At 41.8% G+C, this 23058-nt stretch overlaps 1 protein-coding gene, 1 long non-coding RNA gene and 1 pseudogene across 6 annotated transcripts in view; 2 read left to right on the top strand and 1 right to left on the bottom strand.

Annotated features, from left to right (window-relative positions):
* Positions 1-18977, top strand: part of LOC113935569 — a 19164-nt gene extending 187 nt beyond the window's left edge. The window contains exons 2-3 of one of the 2 annotated variants that reach the window (XR_003524070.1): positions 11014-11135; positions 18793-18977. This is a non-coding gene — a long non-coding RNA (uncharacterized LOC113935569). Of the gene's footprint in view, positions 1-11013; positions 11136-11663; positions 11964-18792 lie in introns of those variants that run through there. The other variant, XR_003524071.1, reaches the window with a different exon arrangement.
* LOC113935543 lies at positions 2725-5814 on the top strand (annotated as a pseudogene). The gene is made up of 3 exons (XR_003524066.2): positions 2725-4023; positions 4201-4495; positions 4694-5814. The product of XR_003524066.2 is annotated as an adenylyl cyclase-associated protein 1-like (transcript).
* On the bottom strand, positions 9065-23058 carry ZFP69 (ZFP69 zinc finger protein). Of its 3 annotated transcripts, none has more exons than XM_027617579.1 (6): positions 22440-23058; positions 20740-21217; positions 19351-19436; positions 14681-14807; positions 14300-14398; positions 9065-10429 (listed from the first exon to the last, which is right to left on the bottom strand). In XM_027617579.1, the coding sequence occupies exons 2-6, from the start codon at positions 20864-20866 to the stop codon at positions 9297-9299; spliced, it is 1572 nt and encodes a 523-aa protein (XP_027473380.1). In that variant the 5' UTR covers positions 20867-21217; positions 22440-23058; the 3' UTR covers positions 9065-9296. The 3 variants fall into 3 exon arrangements, with proteins under 3 accessions (XP_027473380.1, XP_027473387.1, XP_027473408.1); XM_027617586.1 differs by having other exon boundaries at positions 14300-14395; XM_027617607.1 differs by having other exon boundaries at positions 21176-21217.

Below are 23058 nucleotides of genomic sequence, written 5' to 3'. Positions count from 1 at the left end.
ATAGTTCCTTTCCAGATACACTCCCATACCCCCTTCTTGAGGAAACACACTAGCCTGACTTTTAGGACAGTCCCTTCCTTGCTTTTCTTTACAGTTTTATCACATATGGGAAATTTAATTTACAATAAAGGTGGCATCACATAGCAACGGAGAAAAGATGGTCTTTTCAATGAAGGTTCTGTGACGATAGGGTATCCTTATGAAAAAAAATATATGAAATGAGACCTCTTACCTTACTTCCTCACAAAAATCAATTCCAGGAGTATTAAAGTCTTAAATGTGAAAAGCTAAACTAGAAAGCTTTTAGAATATAATACAGGAAACTATTGTTTGGACTTCAAAATAGGCAAAGATTTCTTAAAAATAAAATACAGACTACTAGAAAGGACAGTTGGGGAAGTTAAATGTGACTTGTATATTAGATAATAGTATCTATCAATTATAAGTACCCTGGGTGTGATAATGCTTTTCTGGTTGTGTAGGAAAATGTGCTTGATCTTAGAAATATGAAAGTTGAGGACAATCTTTTTAATCAAGTGAAATGAGTAAATACTAAGTATTGAAAACCCAGCATTGCTGGGTTGAGGCTGGAGAAGGTTTCTGCCTCCTCCCCAGTATAATCTTCTGTAGCCAAAATGTAACTTCCAAAGCCAGGAAAGCCTCTCCTCAACCCTTTCACACATGGACCTGTCTTCAAATGAAGTTTGCAGTGTAGGGTATGCTGCTGGGGGGAGTGAAGCAGGAGAGAGTCCCAAGACAGTAGGATCATGTTCCCCAAAGCTTTCATTCTCAACACTGTGGGGCTCAAATTTTAGAAAGTGATGCCCTTTCCCCAAAAGGCTATATCCTAAGAAGTGTGGGCATGTAAGGCCCATTCCTATACAAAACTCATTGATGTAATTCATCCATCTCCAGCGAGATCTGTAACCATGGAAATACTGTTAGACACAAATGATCTGCTTGCCTCTTTCCATCTTTCCTTCCTCTTTCAGAGCACGAGATTTGTACTTCCAACATCACACTAATTACAGTCTATCATATAAGAGTCTATATGATAAAAGTGTTTCTCTGTATGATTACTCTCTAGAGCTGCACTGTTCAATGAAGTAACCACTAGCCACATGTGGTGCTCTTGAGCACTGGAAATGTGGCTAGTCCAAAAAGATCTACTCTGTAACTACAAAATACTAGATTTTGAAGACTTAGTACCAAAAAAAAAAAATAACACATAATTTTATATTGATTACATATTGAAATTATAATATTTTGGATATATTGGGTCAAATGAATATATTTTAAAGTTACTTTTACTTATTTTTATTATATTTATGTAGCTGCCAGAAAATCTTAAATTACCTATTTGGTCACATTTGTGTTGTGGCTCACTTGTATTTCTCTTGGACAGTGCTGCTCTAGGGCATCAGAGCCTAAGGGCAGGGAATTTATTTTGCTCATTTGTGTTTCTCACAGGTGCTAGAATAGTTATTAACATAATTTTTATATGCTCAAGAGAACCCCACTGGCAATATTCTGCATTTGAAAATCTTTTCTTCCACATATTAAGATCAGGCTCTCTTTAGCCAAACACCTATTTCTGGTAATTGAAAAGGGCATTGCTTGCTTGGAGAGAGCCAAAGAAAATGGCCCTAAGTGAAGAGGTTGAGGAGGGGGAAATAAGCTAAGGATGTCAGACTGCGCTAAGGATGTAAGACTGAGGCATGGTTCTTCTAAAAACAGTCAGCTTCAGATGTAGGACATCTGGAGCTTTGAATCAATTAGGGTTTATTCATTTATAAGAGATTGGAAACCCAGGTTTCTACAGCTTCAGGTGAGGCTTGACCCAGGGATCAAATAGTGTAACCAGAATTGAGTTTTCTGTCTCCATTTCTTGGGTCTTCTGTGTTTGCTCCATTTCTAAGCAGCCTCCCTCCTTTTCCACTGCCAGTAGCTTCCAGGAATATAGCCTTCCAGATTTGTGTCTAGTGGCAAAAAAAGGAAGTCTATTTCCCTAATACCACAAAGACAAATCCAAAAATTGTCCCCTTAACCCTGATTAATCAAACTGGGGTTATAAGTTTGCCTTAGCCAGAGTCTTCCAGAAAACAGAGCCTAGAGCAAAGATTAGATTTTTTTTCTTTTTCTTTTTGGAAATGCAAACCTACAGTAGCAAGGATAAGAAAAGGAAGTAAAGCAAGCAACAACTTGAAGCAAATTGAAGTCATGCACTATTGTATGACTATTGCTTCATGTTAACCCCATGGTCTTACACACTGATTCCAGAGTAATATTATAACCCCATGTTGGGCGCCTGGGTGGCTCAGTTGGTTAAGCGACTGCCTTCAGCTCAGGTCATGATCCTGGAGTCCCAGGATCGAGTCCCACATCAGGCTCCCTGCTCAGCAAGGAGTCTGCTTCTCCCTCTGACCCTCTTCCCTCTCATGCTCGCTATCTCTCATTCTCTCTCTCTTAAATAAATAAAATCTTTAAAAAAAAAAAAAAAAATAACCCCATGTTGTCAGTCTTTGATTTTAAAAATCCTGTAAGATAAGGCCTCTTTATTTAGTAAATTCAGCCAAAAATTCAAGTGTTCATCTGAGAAGGCATAAATTGTGTGTAGTATTCCCTGATGATGTGACACAAATTTAATCTGGGAGGATAAGTAGGAGCTAACTGAACAAAGAAATTAGGCAGAACAAAGAAAAATAGCACAAATGAGGACCAGAAACCATGCAATATATTGAATGGAATATTTACAGGACTATAACATCTTTATGAGTGGAGCAAAGTCTGCTTGAGGGGAAATTTGGGAGCTACTGCCGGAAAAATAGGTAATGCTGTATGCCAAGTGTTGTGTATTAAGAAGAATACAGAAGATGAAGTTTATCTTCAAGTTATGAGAACCCATTGAGGGGTTTTAAGCAATGTGATTCAATTAGATTAAGTTTGATTAAATATGTGTTTTGGAATGATCACTCTAGCAGCAGTGGGGAGGATAGAAAAATGAGTCCAAGTCTGGAGGGGAGGCAGAACTCTGAGCAGGTGATACATTATGGCTGACATGCAAAATCTGGTAGAAAGATTGGACAGGGCAGTGGGCCGCCTGGAGGCAGTATCCCATGCCTCTGACATGCACTGTGGGTCTGGAGACAGTGCTCCGAAAGCAGGAGCCACCCCAGATGTGCAGGTATTTGACTCGCTGCTTGCCGGTCCTGTGGCAGAGTACCTGCAGATCAGTAAAGATTGGGGGAGATGTATAGAAACATGCAGGGATGGTCCACACAGGTCTGAATTTGGAGCAAGCTCTCTTGGTTACAGCTTCTCAGTGCCAGGAGCCAGCAGGCTTAATAAGCTTTCTGATTTGTTGGCACCCATCTCAGAGCAGATCCAAGAAGTGGTTACCTTCAGGGAGATCTGAGGCAGCAAGTTGTTCAATCACCTGTCAGCTGTCAGCAAAAGTATCCAGGCCCTGGGTTGAGTGGCTGTGGCTCCCAAGCCTGGTTCCTATGTGAAAGGAATGAATGATGCTGCCATGTTTTATACAAACCTAGTCCTCGAGTACAAAGATGTTGATGAGAAGCATGCAGACTGTGTCAAAGCTTACTTGAGTATATGCACAGAGCTACAGGCTTACATTAAGTTCTGTCCCACTGGACTGGCCTGGACCAAAACGGGGCCTGTGGCAGAACTAAGTGGATTGCCATCTGGCCCTTCTGCTGGATCAGGTCCCCCACCACCGCAACAGACCCTCCCCATAGAAGTCCCCACCATTCAGGCTCAGATGAGTCTGCTTCCCACTCAGCACTGTTTGCACAGATTAATCAGGGGGAGAGCATCACACATGTCCTTAAACGTGTATCTGATGACATGAAGACTCACAAGAACCCTGCCCTGAAGGCTCAGAGTGGTCCAGTATGAAGTGGCCCCAAACCATTCTCTGCACCTAAACCAGGAGTCAGCCCATCCACCAAACCAACCACAAAGAAGGAGCCGGCCGTATTTGAACTGGAGGTAAAGAAGTGGAGAGTGGGGGGTACTTGGGTGGCTCAGTCAGTTGAGCGTCTGCCTTCAGCTCAGGTCGTGATCCCAGGGTCATGGGATCGAGTCCCGCATCAGGCTCCCTGCTCCGCGGGGAGCCTGCCTCTCCCTCTGCCTGTCTCTGTTTCTCATGAATAAATAAATAAAATCTTTAAAAAAAAAAAGTGGAGAGTGGAAAATCAGGAGAATGTTTCCAGCCTGGTGATTGATGACACAGAGCTGAAACAGGTGGCTTATATATACAAGTGTGTGAATATGACATTGCAAATCAAGGGCAAAATTAACTCCATTACAGTAGATAACTAAGAAACTTGGTCTGGTGTTTGATGACATGGTAGGCATTATGGAGATAATCAATAGTAGGGATGTCAAAGTTCAGGTAATGGGTAAAGTGCCAACCATTTTCATCAACAGACAGCTGCCACATGCCAAGCAAGAATTCCCTGGATTGCAAGATAGTTACTGCCAAACTTTCTCTTTTAAAAGATTTTATTTATTTGAGAGAGAGAAAGAATGAGCAGGGGATTGGGGGAGGGGGGAGGGAGAGCCAGACTCCCCGCTGAGCAGGGAGCCTGACTCTGGGCTCAATCCCTGGACCCCTGGGATCATGACCTGAGCCGAAGGCAGATGCTTAACTGACTGAGCCACCCAGGAACCCCAGTGCCAAATCTTCTGAGATGAATTTCCTCATTCCTGCAGAAGGCAGTGACTCTAATAAATTCCCAGGCCCTGAGCAGTTCAAGACCCTATGGCATGGGCAGAAGTTGGTCACCCACAGTGACGAAATTGCTGGATAAGCGAAGTGCCACTGGGTCCTTTGCCCTCTCCCTCACACCATGGGATAAATCTGTATCAAGACGGTTCTTTTCTAGATTTCCTCTACCTTTCTGCTCTTAAACTGCTTCTCTGCTTTGAGAAGCACTGCCTTCACTGAAATATACCTAGATTTGGGGCGGGAGAGCAGGTCAGTTGATCTTTTTCCTATCGGCTCAACCACACCGCCAGTCCATTCTTAAGGAACCGCACACTAGGACTGGTGTGTTTAAGCTTTCAGCCTTTGTGGGCTATTTGACCAACAAACAGCCTTTTGGGAAGAATGAAGCAGACCCCAAGGATTAACAGATCAGAATGTTCACACAAGTTCATCTTTTTCTAACAATGAGCATGAAGTTAGCAGAGGCTGGTGTGATTCTAGCTGATTCTTCTAACCAAACTAGTTTTTCACTGTTGACAAGTGAGGCAGGGGTTGCACTGGACCAAAGGCTGAAGCTTGGCCAGCTAGCATTCCAAGCAAAATTGTTTCCCGTAAGTGTTCCTTTTATTCTGCATTCTGTCCTGGGTCTGCTTGAACCTGAGAGAGTAGGTTCTCCTGTGTGAGCCGCTGCGGCAGTGCCCCGCACCCAGGCCAGTTTAAGGAGTCTTGGCCCCTTCCTTTCACTGGGATCCCTGCCCAGCACCTTCCTATAGAGACGACTTAAACAAGAAAAGAAAAGAAAAACAAGAAAAGGAAAACACCATTCCAAGGAATCTGGAATTCCTTCCTCCTTCCGTGCTAGGTGCCTGTCCTCCACCTTCACTGCCTCCGCTGCCCCGTCATGCTCAACTGCTTTTGGTTTCTGTCTGGGCACCTGAACAAAGGACGAAAATCTCCACCGTAGCCTGGTTTTAGGTCTTATGTAAGAATCTTGCACAGCACTGCTAAGGTAAATTACAGTTTTTCTCTCTAGGACACTTACCAAAATATGCAACTTTTTTGGTGGGAAGAGATTGTCCTGTGTCTTTGACCCATTTCCCGAGGCCTGTGGAAATAAATCTTTATGTACTTAAAATTATACAGAAAATAGAACCAATTAATAACAAACTTAAAAAAAAAAAGATGAGTCCAGATTATAGAAAAACCAGTTGGAACCCTATTTAAGCAGTTAGGATGTGCTAACAGCCTAATTAAAGAACTGACAATGGGAATGGAGAGGAAGATAGTGAAGACATCCCAAATGGAGTATATCGGACTTAGTGACTGAGGGAGGTGATGGATGAGAAGGGGAGGAAGTTTAAACTGGAGAATTGGATAGAGGGTGGTACCACTCCCTGGATTGAGGGTACAGATTTCATTGAAAAGATTATGAGTTGAGTTTTGGACATACTTTGAGGTGACTATGGGATATCCAAATGGAGATATTCAGTAGGATGTTGACTATAATGTTCTGGAGTTCAGGAGAGATTCCTAAGGTAGAGATGTAGATTTAAAAAGTGTTGAGATGTTAAAAAATCAGACAAAATGTGTAGCTTGAGAAAAGACCATGCCTAAGGACATAGCCCTGGGGAAGAGCATTTATTTTTTTAAAAGATTTTATTTATTTGACAAAGAGAGACACAGCAAGAGAGGGAACACAAGCAGGGGGAGTGGGAGAGGGAGATGGCTTCCCGCGGAGCAGGAAGCCCGATGCGGGGCTTGATCCCAGGACCCTGGGATCTTGACCTGAGCCTAAGGCAGACGCTTAACGACTGAGCCCCTGAGGCGCCCCGGGAAGAGCATTTATGTGATCAGCAGAGGAAGTGCCTGTAAGATAACCAGAAAGAAGGAACAGGCGGAAATAGGCAAAACCAATGGATAGGCTCTAAAGTTATTAAGACCTCCTGAAGCAATAGCAGATCTAAGAAATAAAACTAAGACTGGCAAAGGACAGCTTTGTGTAGCCATTAAGGGCAGGTGTTTGGAAAGCTAAGCCAAACCTGGAGGAAAAATGCTCGAAAATACAACTCAAGGACATCAATAATTAAGGGGGACTCTGTTTCTTCATCTATAAAGTGAGGTTTTTTTTTTTTAAGATTTTATTTGTCAGAGAGAGAAAGCACAAGCAGGGGGAGTGGCAGGCAGAGGGAGAAGCAAGGTGTCCGATGAGCAAGGAGCCTAATGCAGCACTCAATCTAAGTACCCGGGGATCATGACCTGAGCCGAAGGCAGACACTTAACTGACTGAGCCACCCAGGTGTCCCTAAAGTGAGGAGTTCTAATTAAGTGAATTCCTAGACCCTGTCCAGTTCTAAAATTCTGATCCTATGAGCTGTTGTCAAAAAGTGAGTTAGGATCTGGAATTCTATGAACAGTAACGCTTTCTGCTCTCTTGCCCCTCCAGACACCCCCCACCCAATTCACACCATCCACATGGTTCCCACAGAAGTTCTCTGCCTACCTAGAGGTGGGCACCTGACCTGGCAGGGCCAATAAGAGATCTTCCCTAGGATTTTAAGATAGGAAGTAAGAAAGAGAAGACAGTATCTTTTTTCTGGGTGATGGAAACAATATATATAAAATCTGGAGCTGATGGTAACTGTGATTTGCTATAAGGTGTTAAAAAAAAAACATAAAAAACACAGGTGAGAGATGGAGAGAAAGCTGCCTGCGTTTTCTCAAGTGTTTCAGGTGCTAGTTCCAGTCTGCTGTTAGAATGTGTTGCAGCCCATGAATTACAGGATACCCCAATATCCCTCTAATAACACCCCCACTTTGAGACTTAAATTGCCCCCAAATGATTTGTGTTATTTGACCAGAGTCTCAACTAATCTACTGAGCTTAGTCAGAGCCCACACGGGAAAGAGGAAAATGGGAGATGGAACTCTAAAGTAGCACCAGCTACAATGGAGGATCTAGGTGCCAGGCTTTGGTTTATAACTGGAGTAGTGGCTGTGGGATGGAAATCGGGAAATCCATTACCATTTTACAGAATCACTAAAACTGTAATAAATGTTTACCAGATTGAAAAATGAACATGTACAAAACCATGTGGTCCTAGTCTTGGTGCCCAGCTTTCACAACATAAGCAATGTTAATTAATGCTCTCATTCATTCATTAATGCTTATTAGAAAGTCACACCCTACCTCTTTTCTGTCTTCCTCCATGTGTTAACTGTAACTTGCTAACATAACCATCCTGTAAAAGGCTGTGTGGTTGATCATCCATGGGACACCCTGCCATCTAAGTACCCTGACTCAATTGTCAGTGTTCCTCCATTCCATCAGACGGGCTGCAGCCAAAATTTTACTTGCTAAGTGTATTGGTCTCCTTAAAGGGACTCTCATTGATCAGGCAGCTCTAGCCTCAGAAGTCAGGGACTGGAGCAGTTGGTGGAGAAAGAGTTTCTCCTTCTCCAGCTGAGATTTTGGTGGGCTTGGCTGCTGTTCAGGAAGATGCAGATTCCTCTCTGGCTCCAGGAATGGCAAGCACCCCTCTTCCTGGGGATGCAGCTCAGCTGGTACCTCTATGCTAAGTTACTGAGACAAACAGTGATGATTGAAAGGGCAGTTGGTCCAGGACATGCTTCAGCATCAGGCAGCTCCTACAGTTCTCTATCTTGCTGATAGGAAAATAAGTTGGTCCAACCTCTCTATGAAGGCCAGTTTGGCAATATCCATCATAAAAATGCACATTCCCTCTAGTTAAGAGATTCCAGTTCTTGGAATTTACCCTACATATATACTTACATGTGAGAGAAGTTAAAAAAAAATGTTAAGACTATTCATTGCAACAAAAGACTGGAAATCCAAAAGTCCATCCACAGTGAACTAGCTAAACAAAGTACAAACCACAGGATATTATGCAGTTGTAAAAAACAATTAGTAGGCACTTTACGAATATGGAATGATCTTCATGATATATGGTTAAGTAATAAAAGTAATGTGCAGATGTGTTTACAAAGGAGGCTGCCATTTTTGCTTAAAAACTCTGTGTTTGTATTCTCTTGGATACAAACAGAAAAATCTCTGGAAGGGCGCATAAAGTGGTTGCCTCTATAAAAAATTTGGTGGTGGGGGGTAATGTAGGAAAAGGATTTTTCACTTATACAACTCTGCCTTTTGAGCCTTACACCATTTTTAAGTTTCCCCATTAAAAAAAATAATAAAAGTTTACTTAAAAAATAGGGGTGGTGATATTTTTGACAGTTCTTCCCAATTGTTAGTCTATAAATGAGTGAATGCCCACGGAGAATAACTAATCCACCATGAAATCAGAAAGGTAACAATTATGTGTGCACTTTCCATTATGCTGAATTTAATTTGAAGGACCATCCTTTATTCTTGACTGAGTACTTTGTACGGAGGTGTTAGTGGATAGTAGTTATCAATGCACTGTTTATTTACATATTGGGCAAGATTAAAAGCTGGCATCGTGATATCAATTCCTCAAATTTAAAATCCTGGAATTTAAAAACAAATCACTGATCTAGAGCTGGCTTTTGTTCTCGTGTTGAATAATCTACTTTCACATGTTATTCTGAAAGGCATTCCTCCTGTGTATCTCATGGTGTCGACTAAGTGACGAATTATAGCTGAAGGCTTTTCCGCATTCATTACATTCATAAGGTTTTTCTCCAGTGTGGTGTCTCTGATGTTTCTTAAAGGATGAATCATGCCGGTAGGCTTTTCCACAGCGGTTGCATTCATATGCTTTCACTCCTGTATGAACAGTTTTATGGTTGCTAAGGTGTATCCTCTGCCTAAAGGCTTTCCCACATTCCTTACATTTGTAGGGTCTCTCCCCAGTATGGATCCTCTGGTGATGTGTTAGATATGCTCTGTGACTAAAGGTTTTACAACACGCAGTGCATGCATAGGGCTTCTCCCCAGTGTGAATTCTTATATGTTCACTAAGGTGTCTAATTTGTCGGAAGGTTTTCCCACATTCATTGCACGTAAAGGGTTTCTCCCCAGAATGAGTTCTCAGATGTTGGATCAAGCTAATGTTCTGGCTGAAAGCTTTCTGACATTTATCGCATACGTAGGGTTTCTCTCCAGTGTGAGTTCTGTGATGCTGATTAAGAGATGAGCGATGTCTGAAGGCTTTGCCACATTCTTCACATTCAAAGGGTTTCTCGCCGGTATGGATCCTCTGGTGTGTAGTCAGGGATGCGCTTTGACTAAAGGCCCTTCCACATTCCTTACACCTGAAAGGCTTTTCACCAGTATGAATTCTCATGTGTTCAGTGAGATGAATGGGTTGTTTGAAGTTTTTTTCACATATATTACATTCATAGGTTTTTGTTCTTATGTAACTTGGATGATTAATCAAGTCTAATTTGTATTTGCTTCTCTTTCTAGATGTATCACATTTATGGTGCCTCTGCTCTATAACAACATTTGAACTGACAATATTTTCCCCAAATTTGTTAGTTTCTTGGCCACTCTTCTTGTGGGTCAGGATGGCTTGTCTTACATCTTTCCCATGGGTTTCCTGGTGCCTTTCTAAGTCACCATCATATTTAGAGACTTTTCTCAGTGTGGAATAAATGACATCATCTCTCAGGAACCCTTCCATCACAATGCCATGATATAACTGTTCCTGTAAAATGTCATTCTTTGCAGTTGATCCATTGGTTTCTGTTTTATTCTTCAAGTCTGAAAGAAATGGAAAAATGCAAATAACTCATATCCATTATGCTTTAAAAAATCAATTATTGTAATGAGTAAGACAAATTTAGATAACTATACATATCTAGAAATTTAGATAACATACATATAAAGTACGAGATTTTGATTAGAGTTGACCCTTGAACAACATGGGGGTTGGGATGCCAACCCCAACACAGTAAAAAATCCATGTATAACTTCTGACTCCCCCCAAAACTTAACTACTAATAGCCTACTGTTGCCTAGAAGCCTTACTGATAAGTCAATTAACACATTTTTTATGTTATATGTATCATATACTAGAGGCTTACAATAAAGAGAAAATGTTAAATTATAAGGAAGAAAAAATACATTTATAGTGCTATAAAAAATCCACATATAAGTGGACCCATGCAGTGCAAACCAGTGTTGTTCAAGGGTCAACTGCACAATTAAATATGGTTGTGCAACCACGGGGGAGGTAATGGGAAGTTAAGAAACAGTTAAATAAGGAAAATGTGTGATTTTATATAGAGAGTAAAATTTGAGCACTTTAGACCTGTTCTTTCTAACACTAAATAATTAAATTTCAGAGCTATGTCTTATGAATATGTTTTTAACTGACAACCACTTTTGGAAAACAATATCAGAAAGATAAAAAGATGTCCTTCTCCCCACACCAGCAGCAGGAGGAGATGCTCGTTCAAAAAATAAGGTCTGAACTAAGAACTTTCATAAAAACATTAAGCTTTTATTGAAACTTATATTAATATTTACATTGTTCTATTTTCTGTGGTTATTAGTCTGTCCCTAGAAAGGAGACTTGTAAGAAACCCAGACTATGTTGCTATTATTGCTATGTTCTATGAAAATATCTTTTACCTTTTTTGAGGGGGAAGGGGAGTGACAGAGGAATAGGGAGAGAGAGAGAATCTTAAGATTGCTCCACGCCCAGCAGGGCGCAATCTCACAACACTGAGATCATGACCTAAGCCAAAATCAAGAGTCGAACACTTAACTGACTGAACCACCCAGGTGCCCCAGAAAATATCTTTTATCCTTTAAAATTCTGACTGGCTTTTTTACTTGATAATTTGTTGTACCCATTACCAGTATTTCAACTGACAGATCTGTATCCTGAAAGGTATAACTTCTTGTAAGATTTTTTGTTCAGCACAAAAGGATCATTAGTACTTACAAATTCTTAATGAGTAAAGGCAGTAATAGTGTCTATGCTCTGTAGGCTTCTGATTCCAGTCCTGAATATGGGAGGGGGAAGAGAAGAGGACAGGGAAAGAGAGAAGAAGCCACCGTCTATGTCCCCTTCCCAATTCAGTATCCAGGCCTGAAGAAGAACCAAACTTTTGAAGAAAAGATTTAACTTTGAATGAAGTTGAGATTTTTTTGTTATTGCACTAAACATTTTACTAAAATCAGACTGTTCTTATTATTTAAAGGGACTGACTGGACCATCTAGATGAAAATCATGGTAGCTTTTATTATTTTCATTATTTTAAGTTGAAAAAGAGAAAACCCAAGAGAATATATAAACAAATTATTGGAATTAATGGAGTGAAACAAGGTGGCTAGCTATAAGATCAATATATAAAATCAAATGTGCTATTACACACCAACAACAAACAGAAAACATAATTTAAAAATATATACTATTGGGGCGCCTGGGTGGCTCAGTTGGTTACGCATCTGCCTTCGGCTCAGGTCATGATCCCAGGGTTCTGGGATCAAGCCCCACATCGGGCTCCCTGCTCAGCGGACAGCCTGCTTCTACCTCTCCCTCTGCCTGCCACTTTGCCTACTTGTGCTCTACCTCTCTGTCAAATAAATAAAATCTTAAATACACACACACACACACACACACACACAGTATCTACAATAGCAAAATATAAGGTCTTCAAGATGAACCTAAAAGGGGATGTAATATGAAGAAGACCTTTATAGGGAAAATTCTGAAACTTTATTTTTAAAAAAGTTAGGAAATACCAATAAATGGAGCAATATACCATGTTTCTGGAATAATAAAACTCAGTATCATAATATTAATTCCCCCCAAAGTTGATCTATAAATCCAATTCTATTCCAATCAAAATACCACCGGAGTATTTGCGCACACGCACATGTGTATATGTGTGTGGGTGTGAAATTTGATGCACTCATTTGTATGGAAAAAGCAGGAGGCTAAGAATAACCAGGACAATTTTGAAGAACAAAGTGGAAGAACTACCTCTACCAGATATGCACCTCACTATGAAACACAGTGATTAACTTGCCATTAGAGTAGGGCTAGAAATTCCAAGTGAATTAACTCTAAATATGAAAAGCCAAATCTTAAAAATATAAGATAATATATATTACATCAGTTTTTCTATAAATCAAGAAAAAAGATAATAATAGGGCAATTGGCAAAGGATATAAACAATTTACATAAGAGAACTCTGGATGGTCGATAAACATGAAAAGTATGCTCCTCTTGCTAGTTCAGGAAAATGAAAGAAACAAGATACCAAATTCACCCACAAATTTACAATAATTTTATTTTTTTATTTTCAATTTATTTATTTTTAAAGATTTTATTTCTTTATTTGAGGGGTAGGGACAGAGGGAGAGAAAGAATCTGGAGCAGACTCCACACTGAGCGTGGAGCCTAAGATGGGGCTTGATCCCACGACCCTGAGATCCTGACCGGAGTTGAAATAAAGAGTCGGATTCTCAACTGACTGAGCCACCCAGGCGCCCCTACGATAATTTTAAAGTTTGACAAGGCCAAGTGTTGACAAAGATGCTGAGCTCTGGATACTCTTACGGCTTGCTGATGGGAGGACAAATTGGTGCAACCGCTTTGTAGAGCAAGTTGGTAATCTCCAGCAAAATGAAGGTGCATATACACCATGACCCAACAATTTTGCTTCCACCAAACATCTCGAAATACTTGCATATGTACACAGGAAGATACTGCATCTTGGTAACCCCCAACCTTAGAAACAATATAAATGTACATTAATAGGAAAATGGATAAACTGTGGTTTATTAATTCAATGGAAATAAAACAACTAGAACATAGATTTCAACCATGTTGAATGAGAAAAGCAAGTAGAAGTATATACACCATTTATTTAAGTAAGAACATGCAAAACAATACTATATATTGTTTCGCGATATACACATGTAATCAAAGTATGAAGACATTGTGAAAATGACAATATTTAAACTCTGAAAAGCTGGTTATTTCAAAAAGTAGGAGGGTAACAGCAGGGCTTCAACTCTTTCTTTTCTTAATCTAGTTGGAAGCTACACAGAAGTTTGTTTTAATGTTCTCTATGCCTTACTGAACACCTAAAATATTTCATAATAAAGCAAAATTTAAGGAGATGGTTAAAGACCATTGAATTTGTGGTAATTTCTCTTGCAAGAATTTTCACATAGTTGTCACAAAAAATACAAAAGATACACGAGTTTAAAAGAGACTGAGAATCAAAGCTGAAATTGTAAAATGGAAGTTAGCAAAAAGTGGAAATAGAATGGAAGAGAGAAAATTAAAGATCTGTCAAATGCAGTGAGAGTCCTGAAAAGAGATGTGTTTTCTGTGAGGAGAGACCATGTACAACTGACTGCTTAGAGAAAGGAGCTTTCAATTCAGAGTTCAGCATACTGAAGAAAAGAGGGAAAGTCAAGTTTAACCTTAATGAAGACAAAATTCCTTCCCTCCAACTGTGAAGAGACTTTTGCAAGCTCAGGTGAAGGAAAGGGGTGACGGAGGGAAGGGTTAAGTCAGGTTTAGTGCATGCCCTGTCCAGGGGCTGGGGGGAAGACTTCGGGGACTCTGGCCTACATATTAAAATGTACTACCTGTCTTGGTCTCACCTGAACTGGGATCTCCTGGGCCTTCTTTCTCTGTCATCCATGGTTCTTGTCCTTTCTCCAACTGGGATATCACACTAGGTTTGGAAAGTTGGTATCCTGCTTATAAAGTAAAAAAAAAAGCATGAATGGTTACGCTGAGTTCTAAGAACTATCCCCAGAATTTCGTTCTAGTCCTCTGATATTCAGGGTCTCTGAAGATGGAAAGGGGCACCACAGAATGTCTTTCTATTCTAGCTTTACTAAGTAAAGCTGTTCCCCCAAGGAATAAGACATCTCTAATACAAAACCCAAGGTCAAGCTCCAGATAACATTTAATAATTTAGAAATAAGGACTCTCCTATAATGGGCAGGTTTCCTGGATGAATGTTTTGCCATCCTTACCCACTGAGACCAGGTTCCCATAGTTCTCCAGCATCACCTCCCGGTATAGATTCCGGTGAGCAGGGGCCAGTTGCCCCCACTCCTCCTGGGTGAAGTCCACAGATATGTCCTTGAAGGTCAACAGTCCCTAGAATATTGAATATATTACTTTTCAGACAGAGACCACCTCCATCAAGGTCCAAGGAGTTCTGACAGAATTCTAAGTTCTGAGAGATTCTAAACTAGTTTTACTGGGAACCTCCTCTGGATGTGTTTAAAAATCCTTTACAGATTATCATAAATAAATATTTGGAAAAACAGATGGTCATATGTGCCTTAGAAAAAAATTAAGCAGGATAAGGGAAGAACATGGAGAACACAGTGAGGGGAGAGAAGGATCTTTTATGCAGGGTGGTAGGGGAAGGCCTTTCTAAAAAGGTGGTATTTGATCAGAGACATGAATTCAGTGAGGGAGAGCGATGTGGAAATCTGAGGGGAGAGCATTCCAGGCAGGTACAAAGGACCTAAAGTGAGAGCATCTTTGGCTTGTCTGAGGAACAGGAGAATGAACAGCATCACTGGTGAAGGGTGGCAAAGGAAGGAGTAGGAGATGAGATTACAGAGGCTGGGGGTAGGGGCGGAAGGCTTTCAGCACTTATTGTCAAGCAACCAATGCATTCCTGCTGAGCTTAAATTCTGGGGTCCCACTGGAGTTTAATGCAAAGATGAACAAAACTGTCTGGAACTGTGGTCTAACCCCAACCTAGCTCAAATACTCGAAGAGCTAAAAAAGATCAGTGCCCCCGCCCCTCCAACTATGGTGGCATGGGCTTTTGTAGTTGGGTTAATCAGAAATGAACCGAATCAAATAAAAGCTGTATCTCAGCCAGAGCTCAGCCACGGCTCTAGGGGGAATATGAATAATCAGTCCCTCACCTTAACCACCAGACAGAGGAAAAGGCTTAGTCACCTGGAAATAAACAGAGCTAAACAAACAAACTATATTTCATCCCCCACTGTTCTTTAATACCCAGTATCTGAACTACTATATAAAACTGTTACACATGTAAAAGAGAAGGAAATCCGATCTATAAAGAAGAAAATAAAAATCAATAGAAGCAAACCCATAGGTGACCAAGTCATTGGAATTAGCAAACAAGAAGTTTAAAGCAAGTATTAAAATATATGTTAAAAAATTTACAATAAAGTATGGATAGAGGGGCACCTGGGTGGCTCAGTCGGTTAAGCATCCAACTCTTGATTTCATCTCAGGTCATGAGATCAAGCCCCACGTCAGGCTCTGTGCTGGGCGTGGAGCCTGCTTGAGAGAGTCTCTCTCTCTCTCTCCCTTTCCCTCTGCCCCCTGCTCACTCTCTCATTCAAAAAAAAAAAAAAAAAAAAGAAAGAAAGAAAAGGACAGACTAGGTGAAAACATGGGGTAATTGAGGAAGAGAAAGAATGCTAAAGAACTAAAAGAAAATTCTACAAATGAGAAATACAATACCTGAAAAATCCACTGAATGGACTTAGTGGCAGATTGAACCCTGACAAAGACGAGATCCGTGAAACTTGAGAGGGCAATATATATTATTCAAACTGAAGCACCAGGAGGAAAAAAAAAATAACCCAGGATAATACCAAGTGGTTTAATATACATGTATTTAGAATATCAGGAGATAAAAGAATGGGCAGAAAAAAATAAGAAATAAAGGCTGAAAATTTTCCAAATTTGGAAAAAAAAAAAATCAAGCCACAGATCCAAGAAGCTCAGCAAATCTCAAAAAGAATAAATTCAAAGAAAATCATCCCTGGGAAGATTGTACTAAAACTGCTGAAAAGCAAAGACAAAAGGGAAGATCATGACAGTAGCCAGAAGAAGGTAGGAAAGGAGGAACAGAAACACAAGAAAAGTTGGTATAAACAAACAGAAAGATATGTCACCTAGAGGGAGAGAATAGTAACAGCTGACTTCTCATTCGAAACAGTACAAGCTAAAGCATCGTGGAACACTTTTAAGTGTTTAAAAGAAAAAAGTCACCCTAGAGTTCTATATCCAGCAAAAGATTCTCAAGTAGGAAGACAACAGAAAGACATCTTAAGATCAGCAAAAGCTGTGAGAATCCGTCAGAACAGCCACACTACAAGAAATGCTAAACAACATTCTTCTGGGTGAAGGGAAATGATGCTAGTTAGAAATCTGGAACTGAAAGAAGGAATGAAGAGGGCCTGTATTGGTAATTATGTAGATGGATATGAAGACTTGGGTTTTTTTTTTCCTTTTAATTTTTTTTTAAAAGATTTTATCTATTTATTTGAGAGAGAGAGCACGTATGTGTGGGCATGAGTTGGGGGAGGGGCAGAGGGAAACGGAGAAGCAGATTCCCTGCAGAGCAAGGAGCCCAACATGGGGCTCAATCCCAGGATCCTGGGTCCATGACCTGAGCTGACGGCAAATGCTTAACTGACTGAGCCACCCAGGCACCCCTCCTTTTCTTAATTTCTTAAAAACAATTTACTATTAAAAATAAAAATAAGAGGGGAGTATGCTCTCAATGGGGAGCCTACTTGAGATGCTCTCTCCCCCTCTGCCCCTCCCCCTGCACGCTCACATGTGCACAGTCTCTCTCTCTAAAATAAATAAATACATCTTTTTTAAAAATAAAAAAATAAAAGTAAGAAAATGTACTGTGGGGCTTATAACATGTAAAGTGAAATGTATGATAACAATATACAAAGAATGGGAAAGAATAAGCGGAAATATGAGGCTTTCATACCATATGTTAAACAGTGTAATATTAATTCAACTGTGATGTTAAAAACCTGTATTGTAATGGCCAGAACAACCACTAAAAGCAAATCAAACAAGTATAGCTAAAAGGCCATCAGAGGACATAAAGTGGAATACTAAAAAACTATGCAATCCAAGAGGAAGCAGAAGAGGATCAAAGAAACAAAGATGGGTGAACAGCAAACAAAGAACAAGAATACACACTTAAATCCCACTGTATCAGTGAGTATGGTAACTGTAAATGCACGAAACAAGCAAGACATGGCTATATGTAAGGTCACACTTTAAATATAAAGACACAGATAAGGTTAAAAGCAAAAGAACTGAAAAAGCTATGCCACACAAACTATAACTAAAAGAACACTGGAGGAACTACAGTAAATCAGACAAAGCGGACTTAGGAGAAGGAATATTACTAGCCATAAAGAAGAGACATCTCATAAACTGTCAGTTCATCAAGAAGGCAACAATCCTACGCATTAATGCATCTGATAACAGAACTTAAAATAAAGCAGAGTTGACAGAACTAAAGGGAGATATAGATGAAACCACAATATAGATTTTAACACTCCTTTCTCAGTAATTGATACAAGTGGACAAAAATGTATCAAAGATTCAGATTTGAACAACCTATCAGCCAACATAAACTAACAAGACATTTATAGACCACTATACCTACCAACCGCAGAATATAAATTCTTTTTAAAACTTTTTATTTTGAGATAATTATAGATTCCCATACAGTTGTAAGAAAAAACACAGAGATCCCATGTACTCTCTACTGGGAACAAAGCAAAGTTTTGACTGCAAAGGGGCATGAGGGAATTTTCTGAGATGGTGGAAATGGTCTATATTTGGTTACAGGGTGTATATATATGCCAAAATAGAACTATACACTTTCTTAAGTGTATTTTCCTATATTTAAATTGTACCTCAATTTTTAAAAAATTTAATCTTTTCCTAGCACTAAGAATCCCATCAGTTTTTGATAAATGTCAAGAGGCGAGGAATTCCAGATAGTGGAATGTAGAGATAACTCTTTAAATAATTAGACTATTATAACTTCTTCCCTATTGCTGAAAGTAACTTTGAAATGCATTTCAATCCTAGAAGGAATCAGCATCTGAATCAGCTTAGGAAAGTGGCATTGTAAACAGCTAGAAAAAACTGCCCCGATCACCAAGCAAATAAAGACAAGAGATAAACTCAAATTCTGTACAATCTAACTTCAGAACCCAAGTTCTTTTCACTTAAAACTCTGTGTCATTGAATAACAGCTCATCTTTAATAGTCTTCCTTTCTCACTCATTCTACAATTTTCCTCCTGTTTCTCCTATGCTTCCAGGCAGCAGTGAGGACAGCCCATGAAAACTGCCCATCCCGTCTAATGTGTGTGCTGTGTGGCCAGACCATTTCTTCCCCATTCACTTCTTCAGTTGCAGTTTGACCTCTGCTCCCAATACTATACTAAGGGTCACTGCAGGAAGTTCACCAGTGATATGTGTTCAGCACTTAAGAACGTCAGGACCTTCTTCTCCCTTAACAAAATTTGTTCTGAGTATAAAATACTCAAAAAAAAAATTGATGTACATCTTAGACTCCAAGTGGTTATGTGTTTGTTTTTAGGGGCTAGAATTCTATCACTCATTTTGCTTTCTCTACGGAAATCACAGCGTTAAATCTAGATGTTGGTCACAAACAAGAGTTAATAGGAGGGAGGCCACCATGAGTAGGGGAATGGCCACCACTGCAGCCCAGGCTTCTGTATAAGAGCAGCTTGCACTGAGCTCTCTATGTTGAACCTGGTAGCCCCAACACCGCCCCACACTAAAAGAAAAAAAAAAAAAGTTAAAGCCTTAAAAACCAAACAGCATGTCAAGAAAATGAAAGGAAACCAACCCACCTGGGATTCTGCTGCTGGGGACCCAGACGTGACTTCATCCTTCAAACTTTCTTCCTGGGTCTCATCAACATCCTGAGAGAGCCGCACTAAAGAAGAGAAAGAATTATGAGGTTTGCATTTCCCCAAATCTCCCAAACAGAAAAACTGCCTGAAGATCTACTGAACATGGCTTTTCTCTCAAAACATTCAGAGAGAGGGACACTTAGAGCAACTCAGAGCAGTCGGAGCCTCCTTAATGAGGAGGGTCTGCAGTGCGTTGCTTTGGGCATTAACACTTCCCAATGGTCAACGCTGGTCCAAAAGCACAGATCTAGGCCACTCCTCTGTTCAAAGGTTTCTGACAAGAAAGAAAAATCCAAATGCTTCGGTGCTCTACAACTCGCCTGAAGCATCCTTTCCCAGCATTCGTTTCTGCTATCCACCATCCTTTATCCATCCTACACACACACTGACCACATTCTTAGCCCTCAGTTAGACCATGATATTCCCCATATTCCCCATTTCTGAACCACTCTTCAAGGCACTCATTTCTGTACCCTTTCCCCAAATCTTCTACAAAAAACTTAGACATCTTTCAAGGCCCAATTCAATGCTATCTGCTTTGTGAAAATATGTCCAATAAATACAATCAGAAGAATGTTTCCTGTCTCGTCTTCAAAAAGAAGTTTACCATAGCATTTTCTTAAGCTACCTTCTATTATTTTGATCTGGATATGTGTCTATCTCCATCAATTAATAATAAGCATGGGAGATCATCATTCATTTTTCAATCGGTCAAGATGCTTAGCAAGGTCCCTGCCTGACACAGCTAGAAGAGATAGCAGCTGGACTTGAAGTGTTAAAGGTATGAACTAAGAGACCACGTGAGACACACAAATTCCTCTGTCTTTTATCTGTCCCAGACCACCAGATAATGTGTAAACCTGGACATGTTTCCCACTGACCGCCTGTAAATTGAGAGTCATCAAGCACGTCATTCCTTCTTCTCCAAAGAAAAGAATGGTTCCTTTTGAAAAACACTGGCTTTGGGCCAAAATGACCAAAACTTATGAAGACCTTGGGAGGGCTTTAGGGAGTGGAAACCTTTGACCTCACTGTCTGTGAATCCCGTATACTTGGGAGCCACTGGTGGGGAACACTGTTGTGTGCTGTACCTGAGGACTGGAGACGGGAGCAGCATGTGCACATGGCACAAGGAGTCCATGCTGAGAGCCTAACATTTCCTCTCATCACTAACCCCTTCCCAAAAGCCATAAGCACAAACCCCAAAGACCTGCTTCCCCCCAATTTTCTCCCCAAGAGCCCACATCAGTGAAGTGTGTACCTATCTTTTCACACACAGATTGAGAATTCTTCTTTCCCCATTCCCCTCCATCAGCCTATTCTCACCTTCTCCTTCAAACATCTTAGTCACGTCCTCCCACAGGGGCGCCCCCTCCTTGGCCTTCTTTGGATGGCGCAACTTCACCCAGGTGCTGGCCTCCGTGGGTAGGGTGATCAGGAGCTGCTGAAGCATGACGATGCCCACCCAACTGGGCTTGTCCACTTCTGGTGAGGAAAACTGCCAGAACCTCTACTGAGAGGCTTCACAGGTGTGTCGTCTCCTCTGAGCACAATCTCCTGCCCTCAGGATTTTGGTGTGTCCCTGTGGTACCAGAAGCTGGGGGCTCCTAGAGGCTGATATGACTTTAACTCTGAAAAACTGACTTCTCTCTTAAATTAAGTACTGCCCCTTTAGGAGGCAGCCAGTTGAGTAGGTTTGAGTGCATGCCTCTATATTCTTCTAGAGGAGCAAAAAGCAGAAGAGGGATCCAGAAGCACTCACCACACAGCCAGAACTCCAGAACTTGCAGAAATATATTTTAAACTGCAAAAGATCCAAAAACAAAGATTTGGCATCAATGTGGGAATAAGTATAATCAATGTTCTTGGATGTGGTTGTCTCCCAGTTCCATACGCACATACACAAACAGCCAAAGATATACAGACAAGCACAGACGCTGCCTTGACATCCCTCCTTGTAAGCTGCAAGCATCTTTTGCCTGGATACAGGCTTTGGAGTTAAGAGGGCAAGCTTTGAAATCAGACAACTTGGGTTAGAATCCTGACACTTGTACTTAAAAGCTCTAAGGCACGGCGCCTGGGTGGCTCAGTTGGTTAAGCATCTGCCTTCGGCTCAGGTCATGATCCCGGAATCCCGGGATCGGATCGAGTCCCACATTGGGCTCCCTGCTGAGCGGGGAGTCTGCTTCTCCCTCTGACCCTCCCCCCTCTCATGCTCTCTCTCTCACTCTCCCAAATAAGTAAAAATCTTTAAATAAATAAATAAAAGCTCTAAGGCACTTCAACTCTCTGAGCTTCAGTTTCTTCATCTATAAAATGGGGATAAAATTATACTTTATAGGGCTGTAATATTAATTGAAACAATGTCAGGCATACAGAAAACCCTTAATAAATATTACTATAAAGTTCTGTTATAATGCTGCATCACAGCATTATCTTTTAAGCTACTTTTTTAAAAAAGTAGAGATCTAAATTTAAAGTTCAAGTGTCATAAGTGATGGAATAATCACACAGCTGCATTTTCACATGACCAAACGCGCCAGACACATCCCCACCCACGCACATGCCCAGCAGCTGGCAAGTCCTTTTAACCTGTTAAGATGCCTCCTGATTTCAAAAATGTTAAAACTGGGGGAGGGGTATGTGTTCAGATGGAGGAAATAACACTGCTCTGAGTATCATGAGGACTACTGCAGAACTGTTTGTAACAGGAAAATCTGGAAACAACTCAAATCTATCATCTCAACCAACTGCCCCCGCCCCCGCCATCTGAGCAGGTGCCTCCGCAACGACCAGGTCCAGCACATCTGCGGCCCCGCGCACAGTCCGAGTTCCCTGCAAAGGGAGCTGGCTCAACTTTCTGAAGTTTGTGAGGAAGGGTACGTAGCTTACGGGCTCCCCCCCCACCCCGGCCCCGCCAACCCGGCCCCAAGCTGCGCCCGATGCACAGAAAGGAGCTGCATCCTGCAGGCTGGGGCATTTGGAAATATCCTGCCCCGAATACATAAAAGTAAACGCCTAGTTACCAAAGTGGGGAAACTTTCGACGCATCATTTGGAAGCTGGCCCTCCTCACTGCTCCCGGCCGTGCCTCCCCGGGACAGAGGCTGCAGACCCGCGAAGCCTCACCAGCTCGGCCCTGGACGCTGCTGGGATCAGGGACGCGGCCGCAAAAGGGCTCGCTCCCGAGGCTTTCGGCGCCACAGGGTGTCTCTTCAGAGGACCGGGAGGTAGCAGATTTTGTTCTTCCCCAGCTTTCGTAGACCACATGCCCCCGCTCACCGACGATTCTCCAAAACACGCCCCACGTTCCCGCTTCCTTCGGGAGCCCGCGGGACCTCGGCCTCCGCCCCTGACGCGGGGCTTCTCCCGGCTCCCCGTGGAGCCGGCCTAAGGCCCGCCGCCGCACGGCATCACGCCGCCGCCCTCCCTGGCGGCCTTCCGCGGCCGCGCGCCGGGGAGGGGGTCTCTGCGGGCCGCAGTGGGAGGGCTGCCCCGACCCCGCTTCCCGCAGACGCAGGAGAGGATACACCTCGCGGGCTGTCGCTCTGACGCCGGGCCGGCGCCGGCGGCCGGCTCCGCCCGCCGCCCCGCCTCGTGGGCCGCAGCCCCGGGTCGCCCGGCACCTCCGTCCTCCCGCCGCGCC

This window comes from Zalophus californianus, chromosome 4 (assembly GCF_009762305.2).
Source record: "Zalophus californianus isolate mZalCal1 chromosome 4, mZalCal1.pri.v2, whole genome shotgun sequence".
NCBI classification, from domain to species: domain Eukaryota; kingdom Metazoa; phylum Chordata; class Mammalia; order Carnivora; family Otariidae; genus Zalophus; species Zalophus californianus.
This window is presented reverse-complemented; position numbering and strand designations above follow the sequence as displayed.